We start from the raw sequence: 26,823 nt of genomic DNA, 5'->3' as shown, positions 1-26,823 counted from the left end.
AACAGAACATCACCTGGTGATACACTGGACAGTATGTCTGGGAACAAAAGCCTTTCTTCTGCCTAAAAAAATTGATGCAAGCAAACTAGTTTTCCAAAAACACCATGCTAATAACCAGAGGCACAGATGGCTGATAATTCCCCAGGAATGTAGAAGAATCAGGCACACAGAGCATGGCATCTAATAACACGAGTCTACTTAGGGAATTTCAGGCTGACATCTTCTTCTTAGTGCCTCACAGAAATTATTTGCAAATATAGAAAGGATGAACATAAAGAGAGAAAGTGTTCTAGAAGCAAAATAAATTTATTCAAGGATTCAAACATCTTGCATAAGTCTTGACAAAACAAATACTGCAAAAAAGGTTATACCTATTTTAAGGAGGATTTAAAGACACCCCACCACCACCAAAAAAAAGTACACTATGGAAGGTTTTTGGATCTAGGAAAGAGAGGGATGTGATCAGTATGAATTAATCAGCTATAAAGCTAACACAAAAGCTGACAAGACTAAGATTTGAAAACAAGGAAAGAAGGATTTACCTTCTATAATTCTCTGTTGTTGCTGCCGGATATCCTGAAAGTCAAGCCCTCTCGTTTCCTCAGGCTCCTCCACAAGCCATGGGTTTGTTACTTCTCTTCTGACCCCTCCTGTCATTAGGCTAGATCTAAAAACATTAAAAAAAATAATAATGCTCCTATTACTGGCATTTTATAACAGGGCTGATTCTGCTGCTAACATATTTAAACTAATGCAACAAATATGGATATACACTAGAGATCTATTTTGGGGGATCCAATTATGCAATATGTCACTCATTTGTAAAAACACTTGACAAAAATCAGACATCAAATGACCGCAAAGGGAAAAGCAATTTAGTGCTTAATTTAGAAGGAATATCTGTAAAATGTCTGTTTTTCATACTTAAAACACTTTCGGGCAGTTTTTTCCATATCTCCATATCTCTAGTGTTTAGAGACAGTTACAAAAGCTCATAGAAAACAAACTAATTTAATTACAAGATTCTTTCTCTATATTTTAAAATAGACTTTAAAAAAAAAATCTTATTACTAGTCTCACTACCCAAAGACAGCATGAGGCAATGTAAAAGAAAAGCAAAGATTTCATTTTCAGCAATACCCAAAATGCCTACATCGTCTTAAAATCAAACGGAAAACATCCAATGCATACTGAACTCAAATAAGCATAATATCCATTAACTTTGTAACTTTACTTTCAAATAAGCATGCATAAGATAAGACTGTTAGCCATTTGAAATATTAGCACAAAAATAATGAGTTTCCTCTCCGACCCCACGACAGTAAGAAAAATACTACCTGTAGTGCTTTTCCTCCTGTCCCTCACCAAAATGTTGAGGACCAGTTATCTGGAATGCAGTAGAATGTGGATCTAAATGATCCAGATGTATCTACTAAAGGATTCACACTTTGCTTTGGAAAGCTTGTATCATAATGAATTAGTTAAGTTTAAAAATACCAGAAAACCTCCTTTCTCTTTTATCTGCAATAGATTAGGGCAATAACTGTTCTGAAAATCTAAACTGCTTTTGGTTCCTTTGCAAACCCAGATGAAACTAAAGCCTCAATTGTTGGTAATCTAAACACTGATCTCCAGGTAATAAGTTTTAGAATATCAATTAAAAGGAAAAAGCCGTATTAAATCCAACAGTACTAGGTTAGCTATTTAATTGATTAGCTATTACAAATAACAGCCTTGTTAGTTGAGGACCATCCCTGAGGACCATTTAGTTGCTTGACCTCACTTGAGAGAACACTATTTGGATTTTAAAGGGTTAAAAGAAAAACTAATCAGTATCAGTCTGATTGCTAAAACAAACCTCAGAACAAGAACATAAGCAAACAAAAAGGACCATGTCATATACGAATGCAGGAAAAAGGCACAGCATTATTTTTTTCCCAAAGCCCTGCCAATAAGAGGAGCAAAGTGCAGAAATAAAAATAAAATGGCAATCGCCATCCTTCCTGAGGTTTATTTTCCCATAAAAATCCATTTCTTTCACAATAGGAACTTTAAAATTACTATATTCATATGATGCATTGTTGTTACTTGTAATTGGTATTAAGCATTCCAGGACTGGTCTAAGAGGCCAAGACCCAAAGGGAGTTTTGGACTTTCCCATTATTCACCCATCTGTCTCTGTTATCTAAAGGCCAACATTAAAGCCTAACCTTAGAGAGATGGGGGCCACAGAACTTTCTGCAGGGGTAGAAAAGGATGATCTGAGATGGGTAACCTCCACCTCCAGTGGGAGAAAGACGAAGAGATGCACTCTAACCTTTAGTTTTTTGGGTTTTTAAAAATATTCTTTTATTGTATTATTACAGAACACAAGTAGTACATTATATTTATTTGGGTAGAATGGTATTTACTGTATAGAGTTTACTAAAGATTATTAATACTCTGATGATTTTGGTAACTTAAACCTTTAAAGATAAAGAAAAAAAAGTTTATGTCAATATTAGCTATGATTTCTAAAGTGATAATGTTCAGAAGCATGAAGTTGCTTAAATTTTACATTAAGAGCTGAGTGGCATTGATAAACAACTACAAAATGCATTAAATTATTGTCATATTATGGAGGTTTCTATCTTAAGCTTAATACTTAATACTAAGGTCTCCACTGTATTATTACTTACTATTGTTTATGCATATTAGGAAAAAGAAAGAAGAAAAATGAAAAAGAAAAAAGTTAAAAAGCTATTTGGTTTCTGACTTCCCCCTTCTTTGTGCCTCAACCCAATTTGCAGTGTTTATAAGCAATTAGGCCCTCTCAGAAACTATACTGTGGGTGTTTATATTTGCTAAGCTGCATAATATATTGTATATATGGGAACCATTATTGCTTGAATTTGGTTAAACTTCTGTTATGAATATATACTGTTAATTTTGTCATTGCCACATATTCTCCAAGTTTTAAGTTCCCAATTAGATATTGTCAGAATTGTGTCTTTCTTCCAAAGCTGGGCAAAATTCTCACTCAGTAAATTATTTCTTGTTGATATATTCTGGGAGTATACCTAGTAAAAAAGGCTCTGATTTCATTTCAAATTTAATTTCCAACATTTTCTGAATTGCACTATGTATATCTTATCTAGTATTTTGAGGGTTTTTTTACATGTCCCCCACATATGGTAAAATGTTCCTTCTGTTTCCTGGCATTACCAACATTTTCTACTGTATGATTTGTCTTTCTTGGAGATTATTGACAGTAATCTATATGCTTCATAAACATTCCTAATTCTCCAAAAAACTTATCCTCCCCCCACCCCCCGCAAGATTTTTCAAGATATTCATAAGCAAATCCTTAGCTCCCCTAATTTGCACCTTGGGCTCCACTATCTCAAAGTTTTTTGGGTTTTTTTCTGTTTCACAATACCAATGTCACTAAGAAAAATGTAACAGCATAAATTTAATGTAGCTGTTGTTCTTGCTTTGTTTGTGACAAGTTATCATTACCATCAAAAAAATCTTTCTGACAAGTTTAGTAGCTCCCTTCGCACCCAACCGAGTCCAGTTTCCACCTTCTGATCTTCCTCTGTTTCATTTTGGCAGTGTGAAGATTAAAGCTTATCCAATTAGCCACCCATGGCTTTTGCCAAGTTAATCACTTAAATCTTTGAAATCTTCACAGCACAGCGGAGTGTGCAGATATCTTTTGATCACAGGAGCAGATTTAACTAATTAAAAGGCTTAGCAATCTGCCCAAATATAAAAGATGTTGAGGGTTATAATCAAGAATTGTGCCTTTTTTTAACAAACAGCAGCTTATCTTCTCAAGGACACTGTTTCACTGGCTCATGCTTATAAACTTTCCCAAGTAATGCAGATTAGTCATTCAGAATTTTCCCTAGACTATGGCCACACAATGAGGCTTTCACTTAGCAAGAATTTTAAAAATTGGTCTGTGTACACAATCACATTTTCTTCTATGGATAGTAAAATGCAGACGTAACCTTTGAGGTATTCTAAGTGTTTCAACTTGAATTCACAAATTGTTATGAAATGTGATTTATGCATTTTGAAAACCCCTGACTATGGAATGACAAAAGACTGAAGGTTCCAATTTCTCACTCCAAGGTGCTATTTTAATATTTGCTATGTTGGTGTATCAGAATATATTCTGATTACCCACCTCCAACAGACCATAATTTCTCAAAGGCTTGGAGCAAGGTTTTCCAACATACTATGTGAATCCATCCACGCACACACAGATGTCATTCAAAATATGATAGATTTAAAATCATATTACCTGCAGCTAGTTGAATGCCCATCACTAAAATCTACAAGTAAAGCTTTTCAGTAATGCTTTAGCCACTCAGATTTGGTTCTGGAATAGTTATACAATTCTATAAAGGTTATGAATAATGGTGGTTTCCAGTAATATGGCTCTAATGAATACTGGTGCTGCTATTATTTTGGTGTTTTATGGACAAGAAACAAGCACTGTAAGTTTAAAAAACAGATTACTACAGTAGCAAGAGGTTAGAAATTTCATCTGTAAGTCTCCATTTTCAGTGTAAACAATGGTGATTATATTGGAATTTTGCTAGGGGACTTCCTCCTGTTACAAATACAATCAGATTTGGATGCAAGAAGAGAGATGGGGAAACTGAGTAAGTAGATGAGAAACATACCTATATTTCTAAAAAACAAAACAAAACAAAACTGCAAGATTCTATTTCTATTTCTACCTCAATTATTTCTACAGGAAGCCAAAAATGGGATGCTTAAAATAATTGAGTCTTTTCTAACAGGATAATGAAAGCACCTGCTATGCAATTCCACACTTCCCTTTAACAATATCTACATCAGTTTTGCCAGCAATGTAAGAGTTCTTTGTTTCTTACTGTATTTTAGGATCACAATCCTTATTTATTTACAGCTTATTTTATTTAGTAGAAATGCTGATAAAAATCCATCCCCTCGTTTGACACCATGGTTGCAAGGAAAATATGCACAATTAGCATCTTGCAAAATCTTCAAATATGTCACCTCCGCTTCTCAAAAATGTATATGGATAGTTTATGCAATCAGTATTCAAGGCACAATGTTATGAATCTATTATACTTTCAGAGAAGTAAAGGACAGGACACCTAGTAATGGGATGGTTAATTGAAAAGCAAATGAAATAAATGTTTTGAGATGAAATAATTCTATTCCAGAGTTATGCAAATCACACACCCCTTTTGGATACTGAGGACTGTGTCCTAATTAAAGCTGAAAGTGCTGGAAGGTAAACTCCTTTGCTGCCACATAAAACAATTCTCTGATCTGCTCTGTGGCCCAAGTTGTCAGTTAAAATAAGAATTAAGAGTACTAAGATGATCGTGGCACATCAAGAGAAGTTTCATCAGAGCAGGTTTTGAAGGACATAAATGCACTGAATGGTGACTAAACCTCAACCAAGACTAATTTTGAGAATGCTTTCACAACTGCATATTATTAATATTTATTAGATTTGTTAAGGCCATCCAACTCCAAAAAGACTCTGGGCAGCTTACAAAATATCAAATACATAATGAAAACACAGTTTAAAACATAACATAATAGCCTGGACAAGATAACCACAACAACATTCAAAAAACAAGAAAGGGGCTTTGCAAGCATCCTAACCTCAGGCCTGAGAGCAGAGCAAGATCTTAAGTGACTTCTGGAACGCTTGGAGAGTGGGAGCCACACTAATTTCTGGGGGGGATGCTGTTCCAGAGGGTAGCGGCTGCGACACAAAAGGCACGCTTCCTCAGTCCCACAAGATGACAACATTTAATTGAGAGGACCCTGACCGCACCCTTTGCCTAAACGTACTCTAGCAGCTAGAGACAGGCAGTCCCTCATGTAACCAGGCCTTATGCTATGAAGGCTTTATAGCTGATGACCAGCACCTTGAAGTACACCTGGTTGCTTGACCTGCAACCAGTGCAGCTCCCACAGCAATGATGACATGTGGGCTTAATAAGAAGTGCCTGTTACTGCCACTGCATTTTGGGAGTAATAGGCACTTCTTATTAAGTGCATGTGTCATCACTGCTATGTAGCTTCCAGATGGTCATGTACAGCACATTGCAGTAGTCCAAATGTGAGGTGATTAGGGCGTGGGTAACCATCTGAAGGGCCTCCTGTTCAAGGAAAGGGTGTGACTGGTGCCCAAGATGAATTTGTACAAAGGCCCTCCTGGCCACAGATGCCACCTGCTCTTCAAGCAGTACCTGCTAGTCCAGGAGGATTCACAAGTTGTGCACCAGTCTCAAGTGGGAAAGTGCAACTCCATCCCTGGCCAACAGTGAAAACATCCCCAACCCAGGGGGCCCAAACAGCCACAACCACTCAGTCTTGTCAGGCCTGAGCCAGGGTCAAGGATGTGTGGGTGCTCTATGACTATGGACTAAATACAAAAGTGAGTGGCCCCTATGAAAAAAAATACTCTGAAATGATTTGACCATGCATGGAGAGTGAAGAAAGATTGAACCATAAAACAAATATGTGAAGGAAGAGTGAATGGGTCGGGACGAAGGAGAAGAGAGTTGTGGTTGGATGTAATTTATGAGATGCTCAAAAGGAGGTGGCAAGTTTAAAGAATAAAAGGGAATGTAGGAAACAGTGGGAAGATGCCATGGAACAAGATAGTTTGCAAGGACAGAATGGTGTTGGTATAAACCATGTTTAGTTATTTCCTTTTTTTTCCCATACAGTATATCATATGTTTAATTTGGGTAGCCTTCTATTGCTTACTCCTTTTCTGCATAACACTGCTTACCCAAAAGGAAAAAGCATGCTAGATATGTAGATTACCTTTGGAAATAATTCATAAATGTAGTTCATTTATGGTTTAGAATGATTTGCTCAACAGTGGTATGCTCCCTCTACTGGCAGTTCATCAGAGCTGATACTTAATAATCCACAAAGGAGATTTTTTTCCCCCAAGCAAGTATTTCATATACACAGATTCAGTACCTGATATTGTTGGAGTGTGCAACAAACAACACTACTCAAACATTCCACCAGTATGAAAGTCAGAAGAGTTGAGAAGATGTTGTACTAGCTACAAAACCACAGAAGAATTAATCAATAAAATAATCTCCCACAGTTCTTCTCTCAGCAACAAAGACAAATCGGGATACAATTTCTCTACCTAAAATGGATTAATTTATGTATATATCCCTGAACTATTTTAAGTTTTTAAAAAACAAGATAACTGATCAAAATCCCAACACTATATGTCTTTTTTGCAATTTAGCACTCCATATTAGGAATGCAATTATGACTAGTTGCAATAATTTGAAGATTAAAATATAGAGATCAAATATTACAATACTATATTATCAATATAAAAATTACATCTTGCACTGATTTGCTTGATCAAAAGCATAGCAGTAGTCTTCTCCTTCTGAAATTCTGTTGTGACTCCACAACTTCCACATTCAGATATCAAAAAGTCACAACAAAGCAAGAATAAAATAGTAATTCGAGAATTCAAAATGTTAGATAGCCTATAATTCTGGGTTATAGTAACTTTACTGTTAGCTTTTCTTCTCTCTTGCCTGTTTCCAAACAGAATGTCAAAGAACACAAGTCCACCCTGCCTAGATGTGATTATGCACAGCTACCTATTTATTTCTTTTCAACGGAATTCCTTCTGTTCTAACATATATATATTTGTATATATAATTTCTTTGATATTGATTCTTGCTTGCTTGCCTTGACTAATTTCTGAGCTCATCCTAAAAGCCTTTTTATTCTACCTGATTTTATTTACTATTTATTTTCAGATCATTTGATTCTCCCTTAACCTCATCTTTTACCATTTTATTATCTTTTTATTATTGATATTATTGAGTCAGTCCTTTTATAGAAAGAACATTTGCACTGCTATCATGAGGAAAAGGAAAAGAGGCAGCGGACACCTCCTGCAACACAGACTTCATATAAGCCTCTGAAACAACAGAAAGTTGACAGATACATGATAACAAGCAAGCCTTTCCTGTAAGTAACATCACCCCACTTCATTTATCCAACAGGTATAACCCTCTAGAATGAGACCAAAAGGCTGAGATCAAGAGGCAGCAACTTACACAGCTTTCCTCCTCTCTGATAGAAGATGTCCCTTCACCACAGACTGCTGCTGTTTGCTCAGCTGCCAAATGGCTCATACAGGAGGGAAACAAGGGCTCAAACTTTAAATCTTTAAACTTTAAAGAAAGTAAATACGCTAGATGTTATAACTAGACATAGTCTCCTGACAGCACAGACTGTTCTTCCAATCTTCAACTTGCTGACTATGGTTAAAAACAGAGATAGAGCCATCAACATGTTAGAGGTCACCACTGAAGGGTGCATGGGACAGAAGGGAGCAACTAGCTGCTGCAATCAGACAAAGAAATGTCAAACCAGTCTGGTCATATTATCTGAGCGCACTTAAAATTCCTGTAAATTGAGCAGGGTCTTCAGAGATGTTTTTAAGACTGTGCCACTCCATTCATTGCTCATCTGAAAGTGGCAATACTATACCTTATCACATCAGGTTCTGTGCTTTCATTTTTGAAAGATGCTTGAAGTTTTCTGTGTGCTGTGATAAGTTCATCTACTAAATGTTGTCGCCTGTCTCCTTCAACCTGGGTTCTGCAAGAACTGGATTAAGGATCATTGTTGGGAAAAAAATGAATAAAATAGCTTCTAACGAATGCCACACATGTACTCATCTGTTAACAGAACATTACATCTTGACTGAGGAAAACCAAGTAGAGTAAAAAAAATGCCCAAGTGCTATAATGACTCAGTAAGGAAATCTAAGTTGCTGACAAACATCACTGAATAGTAAATCATATTTTCCGCAATAACTCTGTTTTTATGAAGTGTGTTACTTTTATACACTTATAAAATAAGAACTATAAAATATTTTGCATTTGGAAAAGGGCTATAAAAGTGATAGCAGCCCATCCTCAATTCAATACTCAGAACAGATTATTTTACAAGTTTAAAAAATGAATATATGTGTTTAAAAAATAAACCATGATAGCAGAAGTCATGAAAGTCTTTGCAGAAGTCTGATTCACACATGTTGCTACCAAATAGGCTGTTGATTTATCATGCAATTACATTCCAAACAGACACATCTATATCAGAGAGGATTGCAGAACTGCAAGGGCCCCAACACTGTTTTTGCAGCCCTCAGAATCTACCCAAACTGGGTGGAACCATTTTTGTATAAGGGAGTATTTGGGGAAGATTTTAAGGAGCAAAATTGGCACCTTAAGTTTTGCAAAGGCTTAGCACATCCATTTCACACTTTAAAAATGTTAGCTGCCCATAAAAATGGATGTACTTTGGAGTGCAGCCCTGTAGATATTTTGGAGAGTAGCCCTGAACAGGAAATGAAATGCTTAAAGGTAAATAAAATAAAGATAAAATATCAGAATGCTTTCTCTCCTTGGGTTTTCCCCAAATTGAGGGATCTTTAAAAGCCCATGTGTGAATCAACTAGTTGTTTTCCAAAATAAAATGAACCATAATTGTCATATTGGACTTCCTAATACCAGAGCTATTTACACGGATACATCTGACGTGTTGATACAGAGTGAAACAACAGGTCTTTCAGACGATTGGTCTTTTCTTCAAGATTTTGCAATAAAGACTTGACTGCAATATTGACCTAAAGAGAGAGAGAGGTAAAACAGAACATGGCTTATCTGTTTCTCAAAGAAGGAATAACAATCAACTCATCTAAAGGAAGGAATAATGAATACAAATCAAAAATTCTTTTAAAATTTATCAGCACTCCTACTGCTAAACTAGGAGGCATGCATCTACACCATCTCATGTTCTTGAGCTGTTCCCGACCTGCTGATTTTCAACTTTGATGCAGCTTTTCCTTTTCTGTGGCAATGTGCGCGTGTATACACACACATACACATATACACACACATATACATGTACACGCACACATACACACAAATGACAGCTCTACTCTGTGGATTTGGAAAAGTCCAAAATACTATTTTAAGAACTAGCAATAAGCCCATAAATTCTCAGAGATCCCATAAGATACCACAGTATGAAGAAGGCTTAACTAGAGAAACTGACGAGGGGGACCAAACTTCTCATGATTAGATGAGGGCTGGTCCTCACCTATAATGCATTGTGCACTGAGGGGGAAACTCCTTCTAAATCATCCTTCAATAGCCTCATTCTGGGTCAGGGTTCTAAATGTAGCAGAGCAGCTTCCTTGCTGAGATCCACTGAGAGTCAAAGTGCAGCAAATTGCGCAAAGGTGGTAAAAACTGACAGTTAACACAGTTAATGTCTAGGAATTACTAGAATCTCATGTCACTATAATCTAAGGTAATGAAGCAATGCCATCCACTCCTAAGACCTTTCCCAGACTATAACTCATTGTGAATCAGCACTCCCATGGCCCTCCAGTCTCTTGAAACATAACAATATAAACAACAGACCTGTTTTGGACACATTTATCTAAAAGAGGTTATGGCAGACTCATTATCAACCTACACTAAACACACTTACTTGGATTTATGTCCAAATAAGTTTGGTTATGAAAGCAGATTTGTATGTCATGACAAAGCAGCTGGAAGTTATAAAGGGAACAGCCAACATTCTGCTAAATGGCATAAACCACTCAATACAAGAGCAATTTCAGCTACAGGATGGCTGGGTTCATATAACATACAAAACCGTAAACTAGCCAATCACATTTTAGTTTGATATGTTGTGCAAACCCAGTTCATTTTTTATATTTTTATTGCAATTTGCTCAGTTGTGAGGGTTTTTTTTTTTTTGTATTTATATAGAAAGATAGTCATCAGTCAACCAAATACTGTAGAAGAAAAAAGGAGGAAGGGAAAGAGTAGGAGAAAAACACTTGCATTTTTCTTTATTTCCTCTTCTCTTTGGCTTTTAATTTCAACTCAATTTTCTCAAATTATTTTTTTTAAAGCAAAAGTGACAAAATCTCAGGAAAAACAAAATACTATTGACATTTCCCCTGCTTGGCTGATAGGGTGGAAGGGCATTTTTCTTGATTAAAACCTTCTCTGTCCATGGAAAACATGACTGATCTGAGTGTTTCTCAACATCAGCCCATAACATCAGTTGTTATGGCAATAAATATAGTCATGGTTGCAGGTCTGTTTATACTGGATTCAAATTCTGGCTCTCTAATTATTCACTGAGTAAATGCCTTTAAGTCTACTAATATACAAACATGAAACGTTTTCTTCGTAAACTCATTTGTCAACTGTGCAAAACATTTGCAAGCTAAGCCAAAATTCTTATAGAAGAGGAGGACAGATGAGGAGCAGTACTTGATCCTGACTAAAGACACATGTAATAACACTAGGTAGTTGCTCAAGTTAAAAATTCCTTTTTAAAAAAGTGAATCCACAAAATAGTCAGAAGGTTGCTGTCCAAATGGAGGAAAAGAGATGATCAAGAAATAATCAAACTGTTCTGAAACTAAGAGATATACGGTTACTTTTAAAAGTGAGTGTATAGCTAGAGATCTAGAGATTGGGATCTAAAGGTTGCTGCACACACTTCCTAAAGCAATATATTAAGAGTTTCCCACAATTGTTTGTGACTGATAGAAACACACTCTATACTTTTCTGTACTGATCTGGACTCTTCTTTAACAACCAGAATGTAATATTTATGATTATTATTGTTATTAAATTTATATGCCGCCTGACTGTTTCAAGGTTAATGGTGAGGATTGACCCAAATGTTGTCCTGCTTTTTCACTTGCTATAAGGCTACAATACCAACAGTTAATAAACCATCCTGGAACTTTTCCAGAAAGAGTCTTTTTAATTTTTATCACATTGATTGTCAGAAGTAGCTGACAAAATCACCACAATTTTTTAAAAATATCAGTTTTTTTAAGCTTCTGAGTGTTTTATGATTTCCTTTGGCAGTCTTTGCTACATACTTACTGGATATAATGGGAAATGCAATGGACCATCCTTTTGGAAACTTGTCATGGGAAGGCTTTCCCAAAGGAAGGGAGCTCTGCATTAGCCACAAAGAATACTTTAGATACAATGCATTCACTTTCCATTGACATTAAGAATTATAGCAGAATGTAAAGCAAAGAAGATGGGCTGCTCTGAGGTATGCAATACCTTAGCTGTACTTTCACCATTCCTCTGATATCTGTTGCGTTCTTGAATTTTTTCAGCAATCTCTTGTGCAATATTGCAAGTAGAATCATACAACAATAACCTTTTTTTAAAAAAAGAGATAATATTAAATAGCAGTAAAATTTCACTGGTCCTTAGAATCAGTTTATGCAATATCAGCTTTTATTACATGCCTCAGTTTCCTTAAAAGAAGCTTGCTTCCATTACTTCCTCTTTAAACTCTCATCCCAAGCAGCCATTGTAATAAATAATTTACTGTTAAAACATCAACTGGTATAAAGTACAACAAATTTTGTGTGCGTGTGCATATGCATGTGTATGCATGTGTGTGTATATGTGTGTTAGTATGTGTGTGTATATGTATGTATGTATGTATATCTCCCGCCAAACTAGGAGAGAACAAGAGATTTAATTTATATTGTTAACATATGAGTTTACTTTTCAAACATCTGTACTGAAGATTGCCAAGGCTACTGTCTATACAAAAACTGTTCATACAGCTAATTGTCCTAAGTACAGTAATTGTTCATAGATGTGATTGTCCTAATATACATATGCCCACTGTGTGTTTGGAGTTATAAAGTGATATAAATGTGGCAGGTATGCCTATAGCTATGAAGTATGAACTAGTCTTTTGTTTTTCCCATTTATCAGATGGAGCCAGAAAAGAACCTGGGTAGCAAACTAGAGTGATTATCTTTCACACAAGCAAAGGGATACATAGGAAGATTAGACAGTATGTAGACACACAGACAACTTTTACTATAAAGAATCTCCCCTATTGGTTCAAGGAGACAATAACTCTAGTACAAGAGAAACAAGTTGGTATGTAAAAAAATCTCAATATCCTTTCAAACTTAGGGCATATTGTAAGGAATCAGAATCTCAAAATATCCAAAACCAAAACTCCTTTAAATTTACAGTTGTCTTTTTTTCCAATAAATTAAGGCATATAATTTATTCTCATTTTGCAGTATGAAGAGTGCTTCATATTTATTAATATTTAGTTCATACAATTCATTTTTTATGAACAAAATGTTTTACAATTACTATGATACATTATAAAATATATATTTTATAGCTAACAGTTAGCTATAACTGTTATATGTTGCAGTTTGCATTTTATATTTGTTAAATATTAAAATGCTTCAAATATGTTCACTTTTCTTATAATTTACCAATTAAATTATATACTACTTTATATATTATTTTAGGCATTACATTTTTATCAGGACAAATGTTATCTAATTCATTGAATCACTTATGTGCACATCTTTAGGTGTTACTAAACAATATTTAAAATCAATTATGATGCTTATTTTATACTAGTATTCAGAATATTTTTGAAAAATAAATCCTACTATTTAGGTAGAAATTACTAGGATGCATTTTTTGAAAAAATTAGTAGTATTCAAGTGCTCAGTTATTTGTGCTATGAAACATACTTATATTTTTTAATGTGCAAAAGACAATACAAAATGTTTTATATAAAAAAACTAAAAAGAACTTGCTGTCATTTAATAAAAGAATAATGATTAGTTACAGTCCTGGTATCCAACTGTAACTGGGCCTGCTCAGACCTATGATAATCAGAGATGATTTGCTGAACAAATCATAGGGGCTTTGATCACACATAATGCTAAACCAAAAAATGCTGTTCACATACCATAATTACATTTTACAGTAGGTCAAGCCAAACCCAACAAATTACATTATGGATGTGTTTGCACAATACACTTGATTCCATCTGGAACAAACCATGAGCAATTTATGTTTCTGTGAAAAAAACTGTATCCCCTTTCAAATTTTCTAAATGTTTCCATATTTTTGTCACTGAATATTATCAACACTTTATGTGGATCCTACTGATATGTACAGGGAATCTGAGTGTACAAATCATGTTTTGGATGTTTTAATTTCAGAAAGAGCCTATGATGGCCAACCTATGATGCCCTAGTATGAAAAAGTAATCTCTTCTTTTAATTCAGTAAGCAATTATTTCACCTTTAGCTGCAATAATTGCAACCAAACACTTCCTGTAATTAATGATCAGTTTTTCCTGTGTGGGAATTTTGGCTCACTCCTCCACAGTAAACTGTTTGGAAGGTTTTCTCAGATGAACTGCTCTTTCATGTTCTGCCACAATTGAACAGATCTGGGCTTTAACTTTGCAAACTCCAAAGAACTGAATTTATTCTTCATCCATTGTCTTGTAGACTACCTGTATATTTGGGGTCACTGTCTTACTGCATGATCCATTTGTGCTTAAATTTCAGGTTAAATTGCCTGATATACCCCTGCAGAATTCTTGGATATGAAGCAAAATGTATTCTTTCAACTACAACATCCAGGTTCTTAGGCAGCAAAACATCTCTTAACTGTGACATTATGACCTCCATGCTTGATAGCTGGCATGAGATTCTTATTGTGGACTACTTCCACAAGGCCCATATAGCCCCAAATAAATCTACTTTTGACTCATCTGTTCACTGAACATTCCTCCAAAGTCTGGAGGATCACCCTGGTACTTTCTCACAAACTTCAGATAATTATCAACATTCTTCTTTATGAGCAGCATTCCTACATTCCCCGGAATCCCATTTTCTCCCAATGTTTTTTCTGAAGGTAAAGGTATAGACACTGACTTTGGCCAAGGCAAGAGATGCCTGCAGATCTCTACTAACCAATCTTGGGTACAATGAGATGTTAAAGTGCCCTGCCTTAACCATATTTTTCCAAGAATATGAGTTCCTATGATATACACAAAAGCTACTCTAAGCTAAAACATGTGGTGGGATTGCAGCCATTTTCAAACTACATTGTGCAAACCAGGCCATTATATTATACCATAATATGGTTTGGTAAAACATGTTATATTTTGTGAACGCTGCAATTCTATCTTGTTATACATGTTATGTTAACTCAGCCACTAGATTTTTCAAATGGTCCATGGGGATACTTCATGCAGTCTAGATATGTGCTCTCTGAAAAATGGCCAAAACTTTGTAAAATGTATTTTGTTTTCAAACTCTTGTAAGTTTCAAGTGTTCTTGAACCATGGGTAGGTTGAAAGCACTGAAAAAACAGATATGTTTTAGAAAATAAATATTGCAGACTCTCCTAATTCAAACATACCATACTTCAGACATGTTTTTAGATGCTTAATTTCATCATATCCCAATGAGTCAGAGCAAATGGTCCATATACAAATGAATAATTTGTCCAAAGTAGACATTGTAGGAGGAGAGCTGTGTGAGTGTGATATCCCAAAATTAGACTCTAGAAGCACCTTTTTGGACTAACAATTTTTATTAAAAGATATAAATAAACACATATAAAATGTAATACAAACTGTTAGTCCAAACACATGCTACCAGACCCCCAATTTTTGTCCCCGAAGTGAGAAGGAATGTTTAATTTCTTCCGTTGTTTTTTTTTAAACATTCACTCTAGCCTACATCCCTGGGATTTTCTGATGGTCACCCATCCAAGTACTAATTAGGTCTGACCCCACTTCGTTTTCAAAACCAATCAGCCAAGATAGGTTAGGAGCACCAAGCAGAGTTACAGTAACCTTGCCAAAGTGAAATTTATAGGGTAGGGAAGACGCCCAGGTGTAAAAATTCTCCACCATCGAAGTCCCTGCCTGGAAAACTTTGCATCTGGCCACCCCAGGCGCAATTCCTCTCCCCTAAGCGATACCACACCAAAATGCTAGCGGGGACTTAATTTCACCGCCTACAGAAATTCTCCCATCTACTAAACCCAGGAGGAAGAGCAAAATACAGGCGGGGCGGGGGGAACACTTATATTTTAGAGCAATGTTTCTCAACCTCGGCATCTTTAAGAGGGGTGGACCTCAACTGGCTGGGAATTCTGGGAGTTGGAGTCCACCCCTCTTAAATTTGCGGAGCTTGAGAAACACTGCCTTACAAAAGAAGGTGCGCACTTCATCATGCTCCCCCTTCATAAGCCAGTTAGCTTTAGCGGCAAAGGGAGGGGTGGGGAGCATGCGCAATACCGAGGAGGAGGAGGAGCGGCAAGGGGAGGCTGTCTTTCGAGGACTGCCTTCAGGCCCAAGCCGAAGAGCCGCTTGTCTTCCCCCTCTCACTTAGTCTGCCCGCTGGGACTCCGCTACCTCGACGAACCCGCCTGCCCGCGTGGCCCTCCGTCACTCACCAAGGCTCCGGAGCCATCGCGGTGCCCGGCAACCGCAGGCTTCCCGAAGTCTATCTACTCGGCCGCGAACTCTTCCGGCTCCGATCACCTGACTACGGAAAGCGCCAAGGCTCCATCTGGGACACCGCGTCCCTCGGACTGATTGGTGGAGGCATCTTCGAGGTGGAACTGGACGGACCCAGAGAGAGTGGAAGAGAAGCGGGTGGTCGAACCACGTGGCCATCCAAGCGTTCGAGGCTTTGAGTCGGGAATCTGTTGCCCAGCTTGCTTTCTTCACGGTGGGATAGCAGCCTGCATCCTGGATGCAGTTCTGTGATCTCAGGAGGCGTTTCTTTTTTTCATCCTTTGATGCAGAAAACCAAATGGGGTGGGGGGAGGGAATCGAAAAACACTGGGTTGAGGTTGTGCAACTCACAATCGTGATTCCGTTTATAAATTCCGGACCTTACAAGCATCTATATAACTTGGAGCCACATTTCATATTCCTGATAAGATACTACTAATGCATAAAGCTTGTGCCTTAACAACACATTGGCTTTCAAAATGTCACAAAACTCTTTTTACTTGCCTGGAAGTCATATTTTGTATCAGAATCATGGGAGAGGCGATGAAGCATTCGGTGCCTAATTGAACTGCCCATCAAATAACCCAAGAGCTTTGCTCTCCAAGATTGGACCCTTTGCTTTAACTGTTCCCTTCTGAATATGGATTGATTTCCAGTTGAACTGGCACGGCCTTGGTGGGCCCAAATCTGAGCCATAAGGCTTGGTGAAAAGACAAGGATATATGTTAAAACTGTTAATGCTCATTAGAGGCCATGGTATACATGAAAACCCATAGGAAACAAGAGGAGCTATGAATACAATGACTGGCTGAGGCTGAAATAAATGCATAGCCTGTCCTCCATCTCACACTGACCCAGGTGCTTGAACACAGCCATAAAGAATATTGGTGCAATGCCTAGCAATCCTGGATAATTGAAATGATAATAAAGCACAGTTTCTATCATCACTGTGACCTCAGAAATGAATGGCATCCTCTGATGCCCAGTGTGCAAAGTAACCCCTCATGCAGCAATTCTAAGGAGGGATAGATCTCTGCTCAACACTATTAGCCATGAAAGATTGGTGAGGAGATAGTAGTGTTTCCTTTTTCCCTATGCACATGTAAGAAATACCTGTGTAGAAGGGGTTGTTTAGCTAGCTGAGGCAATTTTTTTGTGTAACTTAAGCTTTCCTGACTGTATCATTGTATTGTTACTCTTGCTTGCCTCTTATCTGTATTCCTACACATAACAAGTAAGATAAAGAGAACACCAGCTTCCTAATCTACATCTGCAAAGGAGAGGGAATAACAATAGCTGCATACTGGAAGCAACTTCTCATAAACATATTCTTAGTAAAGGGGCACTTATCTGGGTTCCCGGGTTATTGACCAGATATATCATCACAAGAGAACATCTCAGGTGTTTACTTCTAAAGACTCTCTCCCTAAAAATATCCTTGTCAGAGGATCCACTGTCTAAAGTTATGATCAAATCCCTGATAAGATGGGCTACCAAGTCATCCTAGGTGTTATTGTTTATTCTTTCTGTCCCTTTCTATTATAAAAAGGTGATAAACCCACCAGGCAGGTTGAACCAGTGTAGACCCAAAGTCCAAGTAGGGTACTGCACAACTGCCAACTCCTGGGGTGTATCTACTCTCATTCTTGGGATTCTTGGCAAGCTGAAGGGATGCAGATTGGTGGAGTTTTCTCTGTAATACTTTTAAAAGTTATTCAATAAAATCCTTTCTGGCATTTCACCTTGGTTTAAGCCTATTGCCTCTGAATCCTAAAGAACCTGCTGTTTCCCAGATGGCAATACACCTGTCCTTCTTCTCTCAAAGTCCCCAACTCTGCCTAATGACCTTTAGCTACTGGAAATGTGAATAGTATAACCTACCTTGTAAAGATCACAGATTAAGCCACTAAAGTGCATAAGTATTATATAATCACTAGCTTGATTCACACGTTTGGCTAAGCCGTGGTTACATGCTGCATTGAACAAACCTCAGTGGTCTGAGTTCACAGAACATGCTGATGCAAATAAAAATTATTAAGTATTTCTGTTTTTACATTTGGCTGGTATGGGATGGGGTGTTTATATAAGAATGATCCCTACGGCTGAATGGTTGGTATTGTTTGGCTTTGTTTAACATGTTGTATGAGCCCAACCACTGAGATTTGTAAACAATGACTTATAGCTTAATGTGCTGTCTGATTTTTTCAACAATCTATTGTTAACCAAACCATGGCTTAATATGTGAACCTAATCTGCTATTAGTCCATCAAATGCCATGACTTTAAAAAAGTCTCCCTTTTCCTCATGCCATAGTAGGGCATTATGGTATATTATAGTTTAATCTGGAATATCTCAGGTATCTTCTACAGGATGAACACCAGATGGACTTCAGAATAGGTTTCTTCTGAAAGCCTGGGGTACAGATTTTGAGAAGGGTGGCAATTGCACATTCATGCACACAGGTCTTATATAATCCATGTTTGGATCACAGACATAAAAGGAAATGATTTAGTTTTGCTGTCACATATTTGTTTTAATTTCATTAATTCATTACTTCTTGGCAAGCTGGACACTTACAAATGGCTTTTCTTTCTTCAAGTCCTGGGAAAGAATGGTTTGTTTTGACTACTAACTGTTCTTGTTATTTTAAAATTTTAATTCAATTTAATCACTAATCTTGAATCCCAAGCCACAGTAACAGAAAATAGCATATAGTGCTGTTTTCCAGCTTGGGGCATGCAGCTACACATTTAGAAATTTAGCTAGTAGGGTGGTATAAAAATAAAGAAGAATAGATATTATGATAATGATGACAATGTCCTAAAAAAGAGACGCTACATCATCCAAACAGCATCCCCAAATCATCTGAAATATACTACCATATTTGTGAGGTGCAAAACTACTGTACTACAAAAAGAGAATTTATGTTCAGTAGCAACAGGCATACATGCTGAAAGCCTAAAGAAACAAAGAATAGAAAACAAGAGGTTTTACTGATAGTTGACTGTTGCTTTTAACAGTTCTGCCACTTAATGAAACCATCTTATTTATTTTGTGTAACTGATGTGTTTGGTGGTACAGTGTACCAAATGAGCAGGATAAAGGAAAAGAGAGTGGGTAGTTAACAGGAATAGATAATAAGGAAATGGTTAAGGAAATGGTGGCTTCAGCTGGCAGCAAACAAGTCGGATTGTTTCCAGATGACGAACTTATCCAGACTTTGTTACTCAATCAGATTAATTTTGGTTTATCTGTATTTTCACTGCTATCTTGATATGCCTTTCAGCCCTATAAATCAACCATTATACTTGCCACTCGACTGCATATGAGCAGGTGTGCATCTCAGCACCACCATCAAGCCACAGAAAGCCAGAGTGTTTTCTCCAAAGATCTAATTCCCTAAACAGCATCACAAGGAAGTCTTAAGGAAAGGATGTAGTAGTAATTTGCTACAGTGGCCCTCCTAAGTGGCTGTTCTAAGTGGAAGGAATGAGGCTAGATTGTTATGTAAAATGAAAATGTGTGGGCCCAGTTACCAGAACCATGGTGGTATGTTGGTCAACCTTGATCTAAAAGTCTAGAGAGTGGGGGAGAGGTAGACAGGATAGATAAGAATTTTCTGTTGTCTTCACTTGCTTAGTATATTCATGTCAGACTGCTATCAGAGGCACATTTTCTTGCTTGAAATGATGTTTACAAGGGGTCTTTTCAATGCACAAGTTAAAAAGTAAGGAATACAGCTATGTCTTTCCAAGCACATTAAATCTGTTAACATACTCTTCAGAGTGCCACACATCTCAATCTCAATGATAACAAAGATTTTGTGTCATAATAATGGAAATTACACTCACTGAACTGAAATGCAAGAGAGTATTTATGTAGTAATCTCAAATGCTTCTTGTCACATCTTAGCCTGGGTATCTGAACATTTTATAGAAAGCCAGCTGGATTCACATAGTGTGCTAAACCTTGATTTTTTTTTAACCATGGGTTTGTTGACCTTCTGTAATGGTATGTGGGAATGACTTTGGGAGACAGGAGGAAGAGCTGCAGACTAGGCAACAGTAGGACAAGCAGCCGCTTAGCCCACAGCAGGAATGGGGGTGTGGTAAACATCACAAAACATCACCTTCCCTAAGTTTCTCGGGCTGTAAAGGTGACAGGGGAGAAATGTACTTTCAAACTTGCAAGATTCTGTTAATGTAACCTTACAATAAAGTTAGAACTAGTATTTATGGATGTGCTTCTTGGCTGGACTACCTGGCAAGGCTGACACCTTCCCACTATTAGGAAGCTACAATTCAGAGAACATGCTAGGCCACATGAACAAACCACATGCAATGTGCTAACCCAATCAATGGTCTTCACAACATTCCTCCGTGGGGAAGCTCATAGTTTAATCAACTTAAATGAATACTGTTAGCCATGGCCTCTAAAAACCTATATACCAAAAACCCTTTCACCTGCTTCAACAATCCACCTTCTTCTTGAGCATATCAGAAAGGTAGCACCGAAGTCTGGGAGTAAATTATTCTTCAGAGCAGATATTAATCATCATTAAGAAAATAGTTTGTTTTGAAGTCAAAGTACGACTTCTTGGGAAGAAATGGCGAACTGAAGATAGCTCTGCTAAAAGTAGAGCCGATGACCATGGCAGAATGAAGAGCCAGGGAGTAGACCGGCTCTTCATAATTCCTCTCTAGACAATATTTGTACTTTCAGACTTGCAAGATTCTGGTAATGTAGACTTACAATAAAGTAGAATTAGCTCATTTAGCTGTCTTTCCTGTCTGATTTACCTGGGAGGGCTGACAGCTCCAGACAGCTATTCCTCACAAGGATTTAGAGCTCTGGGAGGTGATGGAATAGCCATCTTGCTCAAACCATAGCACCTTCAAAAGGACACTGGGTTCACATACTTCCTTTTCTAATCATTTTGGAAATTGCTTGTTAACTGCTGCTCAGCTATTAGGAACCTTGGGATTGACAAGTCTGAAAACAGATGAATTTCCTTCAACCCTTAGTGAAAGAAGTTTTAAATACAAGTTTAAGGAATTAAAAAAAATTGGGGGGGGGGAATAAACAGCAAAAGAGTGATTAGAACTTTGATTTTGGAAAGTTACAAAAGGACTAAGGGTCCAGATGCATTTGAAATAAGATTTTGGAATTAATTATAACAATCCTTCCCATGGGAAAATGCTTTTGTTTTGAATTCTTTTAAAAAAAAAAAACATGATAAGATAGGACTTTGAAGGTTGGACCTTAAAGGGAACTAGAAGGAATTAAAGATTACAATTAAAGGAGAAGAACATTTAAATTTGACTTACTAATACAGAATGAAGCAAAATAATTTAACATTGGACATATTAAAGGATATTTTTGAACAATGGACCCAGAAGTTAATTTTAAGAGTGATTGCCTCTTAGATAGACTGTGTTTCAAAGATGTTGCGGAAGAGGAATAACTTTTACTGGACAAGACTGATACTAATCTGAAAGTGGATTTAAAAATGTCAGGCTACAAGAATGATATCGAAAGAGATGCTATACTGGACATAGAAAAGAAACTGGGTGATGTCTTAATAATTAAAAGGGATATACAAATACGAAACCAAGAGAGCGACCTGGATAACTTTCCTATACTGGATTTACAAAAGAGGTTTGTTAAAACTTCGAACAATTTTGTGAGAAGGGACAAAGAAAAAGTGAAAAGAAATCATGTTTTAGGGCATTATTTGAAGGGACTAAAGATCAAGATTGTTAAAAGTAAAAGGAAAGAATAAAAAGCTGGTTTATTTGATCAAGGTTAAAATAGATATGTTGTTATCTCTGGTAACCCTTAATGGACTTTTGCTGATCAGGACTGAAAAGATGAGGTTTTAAGGATTTGTTTATAGATACGAGATGGAATATGGGAAGAAGAGATCATTTGTTGTATTTTAACAGTGATAAATTACTAAAATTGTTTATACTTGTGATGAAGGGGGAAGTCATTTTTTTATATATTTCTTTTCTTTTTCTTTACTATCTTATCTTTTATCTTTTCTTATCTTTTATCTTTTATCTTATCTTATCTTTTCTATTTTCTTTTTCTTTTGCACTATTTTTTCTTTACATTCTTTTTTTTTTTAGTATTTATTAGTTTTTTATCATTGTAAGTGTAATTTTTAATAAAATTATTATTGAAAAAAGAGAATAGTTTGGTTTCTTGGCCCTTAAAAGTAAGGTGTCAGCAATTCAAGAGAAGCAGCAGATAGGGAAGGAACTGTGCTTTCAATGACAAACTCTGAACCCTTTATCTTTCTTGCCACACTGAAATCCATACTGCACGATTCCTGGCAGCCTCTCAGAAAAGTCTCCTTCACAACTAATGAAGCAGTAATTAAATATTTCTCTTTAAGATTCTAAAAATAGACTTTCAGTTCAGCCAATATATTCAATACACAGGGTGGCATGCAAATAAAAAAACATACACGCATACACAAACATATATTTTCAGAGCAATAAATAATGTCAAAGTCTCATCTACAAAGAAAGATAGACCCAGCAGCACAGGTGAAAAACAATGCAACACAAAAGAATAGATTATCCGCAAGGACTATCACATCTTTAATTGTCAGGGAAAATATATATATATTTCCTTGGTACTGGAGAGACTATAACATAGGAGCCAGCCAGGGTTTCTACTAACAAGATGTCAGCACCAAAATAACGTTTCCTCCAGCAAATATCTGCCACAGTTAGTAGAGCACTTGCAAGGAGGCTTTAGACACTGACTTAGAGGTTCTGTTTATTGCAGTTTGCTGGGTTGGCTTTAAAGAGCTGATGTGGTAACAGCTGTCTGTCAACTACTGTATGCCTGTGCAGGTAGTAGGAAGTTGTAATGAAGACGTGAGTTGCTTCTCTCAAATATTATGCCCTGAAATGGAGCACCCTAGAACAGTGATGGCAAACCTTTTGGGCTCGCCGTGTCAAAAATTTGGAAAATGCCTAACTTGACTCTGCTGGCGTGTCACCCCCCCCCCAAAAACAAAAAAGAAACAGTTCTTTACATATTCATTTATTTTAAAAACATACAGTCCAATTGTGTGTGGTGCTATGTATTATATAAAGAAACATCAAATAATTACAAAAATGAAATATAAAGCTCAGTTTCTTTGGTAACTCAAACAGGGAGAATAGTTGTTGTCAGGTGTTGGTGAACACTGGCGTGTCACCCAAAATGTGGCATGTCACCTTTGACACATGTGTCATAGGTTCACCATCACTGGCCTAGAATGTGCTGTAACATTAAAAAGGACCGTTCAATGACTCAGAAAAATGCAAGCTTCCTCAGTCCAATACACACAGAGAAAAAGATGAGAGCAGGTGGGCAAGGAAGTGTTTAGTATATGGATATGTTACATTTTTACACATTTGTATGCTTGCAGTGTGTTTCTCAATAAATACTATTTTGGGATGCAAGTAAAGTATTAATATATGGAATATCCCCAATCACACACACACAAAAAAAAACTCTGGCTTTTTTACCTTACAGTATTATTGTATTGATAAATGAAATAAGAATAGTAAAGGATTTTACAATTTCAGAAAGATTCTAAAGAAATATTGTATAATAGACAATATAGGTGATGGTTATGTGTGTGGATGGTTAGAAAAAGAAAGATGCATTCAATTCCAACAGCGAATGGCATACAGAAGGCTTAATATACGGGCCATGCCAGGTTTACTATCCACTACTGAGTTCTGATGAAATGAACCCTTGTGATTCAATATGATTCATGTTTCTTTCTTGCCAAGCACTGTTAAAATTCACTCGCTAACTCTGCCTAACCTTATATCCTCTGCACAATCAAACCATTACAGAGATGGTACATAACATAATGGTTAAAAGCTAATGTGATTGCCAGGAGCATCGATTATTTGCTGGAAATCCCCCGCTTATAAAAACTCTTCCCCACATTTTGTTCAGGTTATTCTCAGACATCTCAAGAGTACAATCTATTGATGCCTTTCATACCAAAAGCCATTATCAAGGACTTGTGCATTATAGAACGTTGGTCAGATGAGAAGGTGGCATCCATTCTCTCGCCAGGAATAGGGTTGGCTGCAACCCTTTGTGCCTTGCAGTTTCCTGCCCCCTCTTCACTGTTCGGAACTCTTTAGCAAATGGGATTAAGAAGATGCTGAGCTCAGTTCTCCTATTTACATATCTGACATGAAGTAATCATGAAAGATTCATTATACTCAACTGTATTGCTCATCTGGAGGGAATGGGGCCTTTTGCATTTTTTATTTCCTTCCCATTAAGATCTCATGAAAGAGTGATCCCTTGCCCACAGTTCTTTAATTAGTTCCTTTTATCCATCTCCAGTTGGCCTGCTCCAATTCATCTAGGAGAATATTTGGAATCAATCCTCCATATTGCTGCATGTTGGGAGTGTGCAACCCCCCCCCCCCCCCAAAGAGACGGGGGGAAGGAAAGGAAAATATTTGCAACTCTCCTCTCTTTCTACAGAAATTGTAGTTTGGGATCATGGACAAAATTACAGAAAACTTAGTCTTTCTTGCCATCTATTCATCATCCAAATTTTTGCAGCCCAGATACATTATAAAATGTTTATAAGAGAAATTCTTATATTGGGATTAGGAGGGATAGAATACCTGGGTGATTATTTGTCATAGGATGGAAGTTGCTGTTGGATAGGCAATTTTATGGATAGATGTATGTAGATCAGTCACTTAATACAAATTATTAAACACAGATTAGGCCATCAGTAAAGTAGCAGAATGACAGCACTAAAATTACTAATAGAAGCGACTGTGTGTAGCTCCGGGTTGAACTGTGGAGTCCTTGATGTTCTCTGAGCTTGGTTGTTTTCTTGCAGATGTTTCGTTACCCGACTAGGTAACATATTAAATGCACTGAAGTGTTTAGTACATGGATGCCCTGAAGATGTTACCCAGTTGGGTAACGAAACATTTGCAAGAAAGCAACCAAGCTCAGAGAACATGAAGGACTCCATTAAAATTACTTCCTGCTAGCGAGTGATTCTCACCCTAGTATCACTATTTAGAACTGAATAGCAGGAAATTCACAACAACAACAAAGAAATACTACTTCACTTGGTGCATAGCTAAACTGTGCAATTTTCCCACTGAAAATATAGTGATGGTGGCCACCATCTTGGATGGCTGTAAAGGAGGATTAGAAAATCATAGAGATTAAACCTATTAATGAGTACTAGTCATAACTGGCTATATATTATCTCAAGATGTAAAGGTCATGTGCCATTCAGTATCAATTGCAGGGAACCAGAAAGGTGTTATTGCTCTTAATTTCTGCTTGTGGGCTGTTGGTTGGCCGCTGTCAGAAAAGAAGACTGGACTAGACAAAGTTTGATTTAGGCTAACTTATGTTTTTATAAATAATATGGGTTTTATCATGTCTGAATCCCACAGTCAACAACCAATAGGCCAAAGAACTGCAAATGTCTGTGGAGAATAGCAGTTTATGTCCATGAAGTTATGAGGAGTCAAACTCAATGCAAAGGAGACTTTACTATTATTATATTATCACAGGGAATTTTCAAACTTCATCATGCAGACATAGGCGCTCTCAGAAGTCTAGAGAGGTTCCAGCCATTTCCAGCTTTTAAGGTTCCTACCTGTAACCAAAAGAAGAGTAAGACTAATTTGAACATTTTTTAAAAATTACAGTAGTTGGGGTCCAAAACTGAGCCCTTCTTTAAAGCCCAGGCTGGATGACCATCCTGCCAAAGTTCACTTTAATTCCTTCTGTTGAGAAAGGGGCACTGAAATTGAATGTAGCTTTTCAGGACTCACAAGGGTCTCTGGCAACTGAAACTGGAGAAAAAAAAATCATACAATGAATTAAAGTGGTATTAAGTTGCCCTTGCATTCCCATATAATACCACTGTCATTTTAGAGCTTGCTTTCCAATATAAATAAGGCGACAAATTAAAGCCATGTGCTTATTGATGAAGGCTGGCATACATCTAGTTCAACATTATACTTTAAACATGTGACTCATTAATTCAAAGCCTTTCCTAGTCTATCTAGCCTTGAAACACATTTATAGCACCTTTGTTTTCATAGACACTAAATCTCATAGCTGGTCATTTAAAAACATGGAATTTACTGTTCACCTGATTCTATTTCTGTCTTCAAGCAGAAACAAAGGAACCGGCAGGAAGCAGTTTGAAAGCCAACTTCTGTGTTTATGTTCCATCAGTTCAAGGACATTTAATCATCAGAAGGACAGAAATTAAGAGCCTCCCCCTCCACACCCTCACTGCTCCCTCTTCCACGTATGCATGCTTTGCTCTTCTGATACACACGGAATTCTTTTCTTTTCTTTTCTTTTTGT

At 37.0% G+C, this 26,823-nt stretch overlaps 1 protein-coding gene across 1 annotated transcript in view; it reads right to left on the bottom strand.

The window, feature by feature from the left end:
• STX8 (syntaxin 8) overlaps positions 1-16,498 on the bottom strand; it is a 110,711-nt gene extending 94,213 nt beyond the window's left edge. The window contains exons 1-5 of the mRNA XM_088133492.1: positions 16,371-16,498; positions 12,174-12,273; positions 9,594-9,688; positions 8,548-8,658; positions 543-667 (exon numbers count right to left, since the gene is read on the bottom strand). Of these exons, the coding sequence (XP_087989618.1) occupies positions 543-667; positions 8,548-8,658; positions 9,594-9,688; positions 12,174-12,273; positions 16,371-16,387 (448 nt within the window). The 5' untranslated portion in view covers positions 16,388-16,498. The remainder of the gene's footprint in view (positions 1-542; positions 668-8,547; positions 8,659-9,593; positions 9,689-12,173; positions 12,274-16,370) is intronic.
• Positions 16,499-26,823: the final 10,325 nt, after the last annotated feature.

The sequence above is a fragment of the Python bivittatus genome, unplaced genomic scaffold (genome assembly GCF_059951505.1).
Source record: "Python bivittatus isolate LINGU-HERP-01145 unplaced genomic scaffold, Pbiv_v1 ctg000080_np1212, whole genome shotgun sequence".
Classification (NCBI taxonomy): Eukaryota; Metazoa; Chordata; class Lepidosauria; order Squamata; family Pythonidae; genus Python; species Python bivittatus.
The sequence above is the reverse complement of the archived record's forward strand: the minus strand, read 5'-3'. Positions and strand labels throughout refer to the sequence as shown.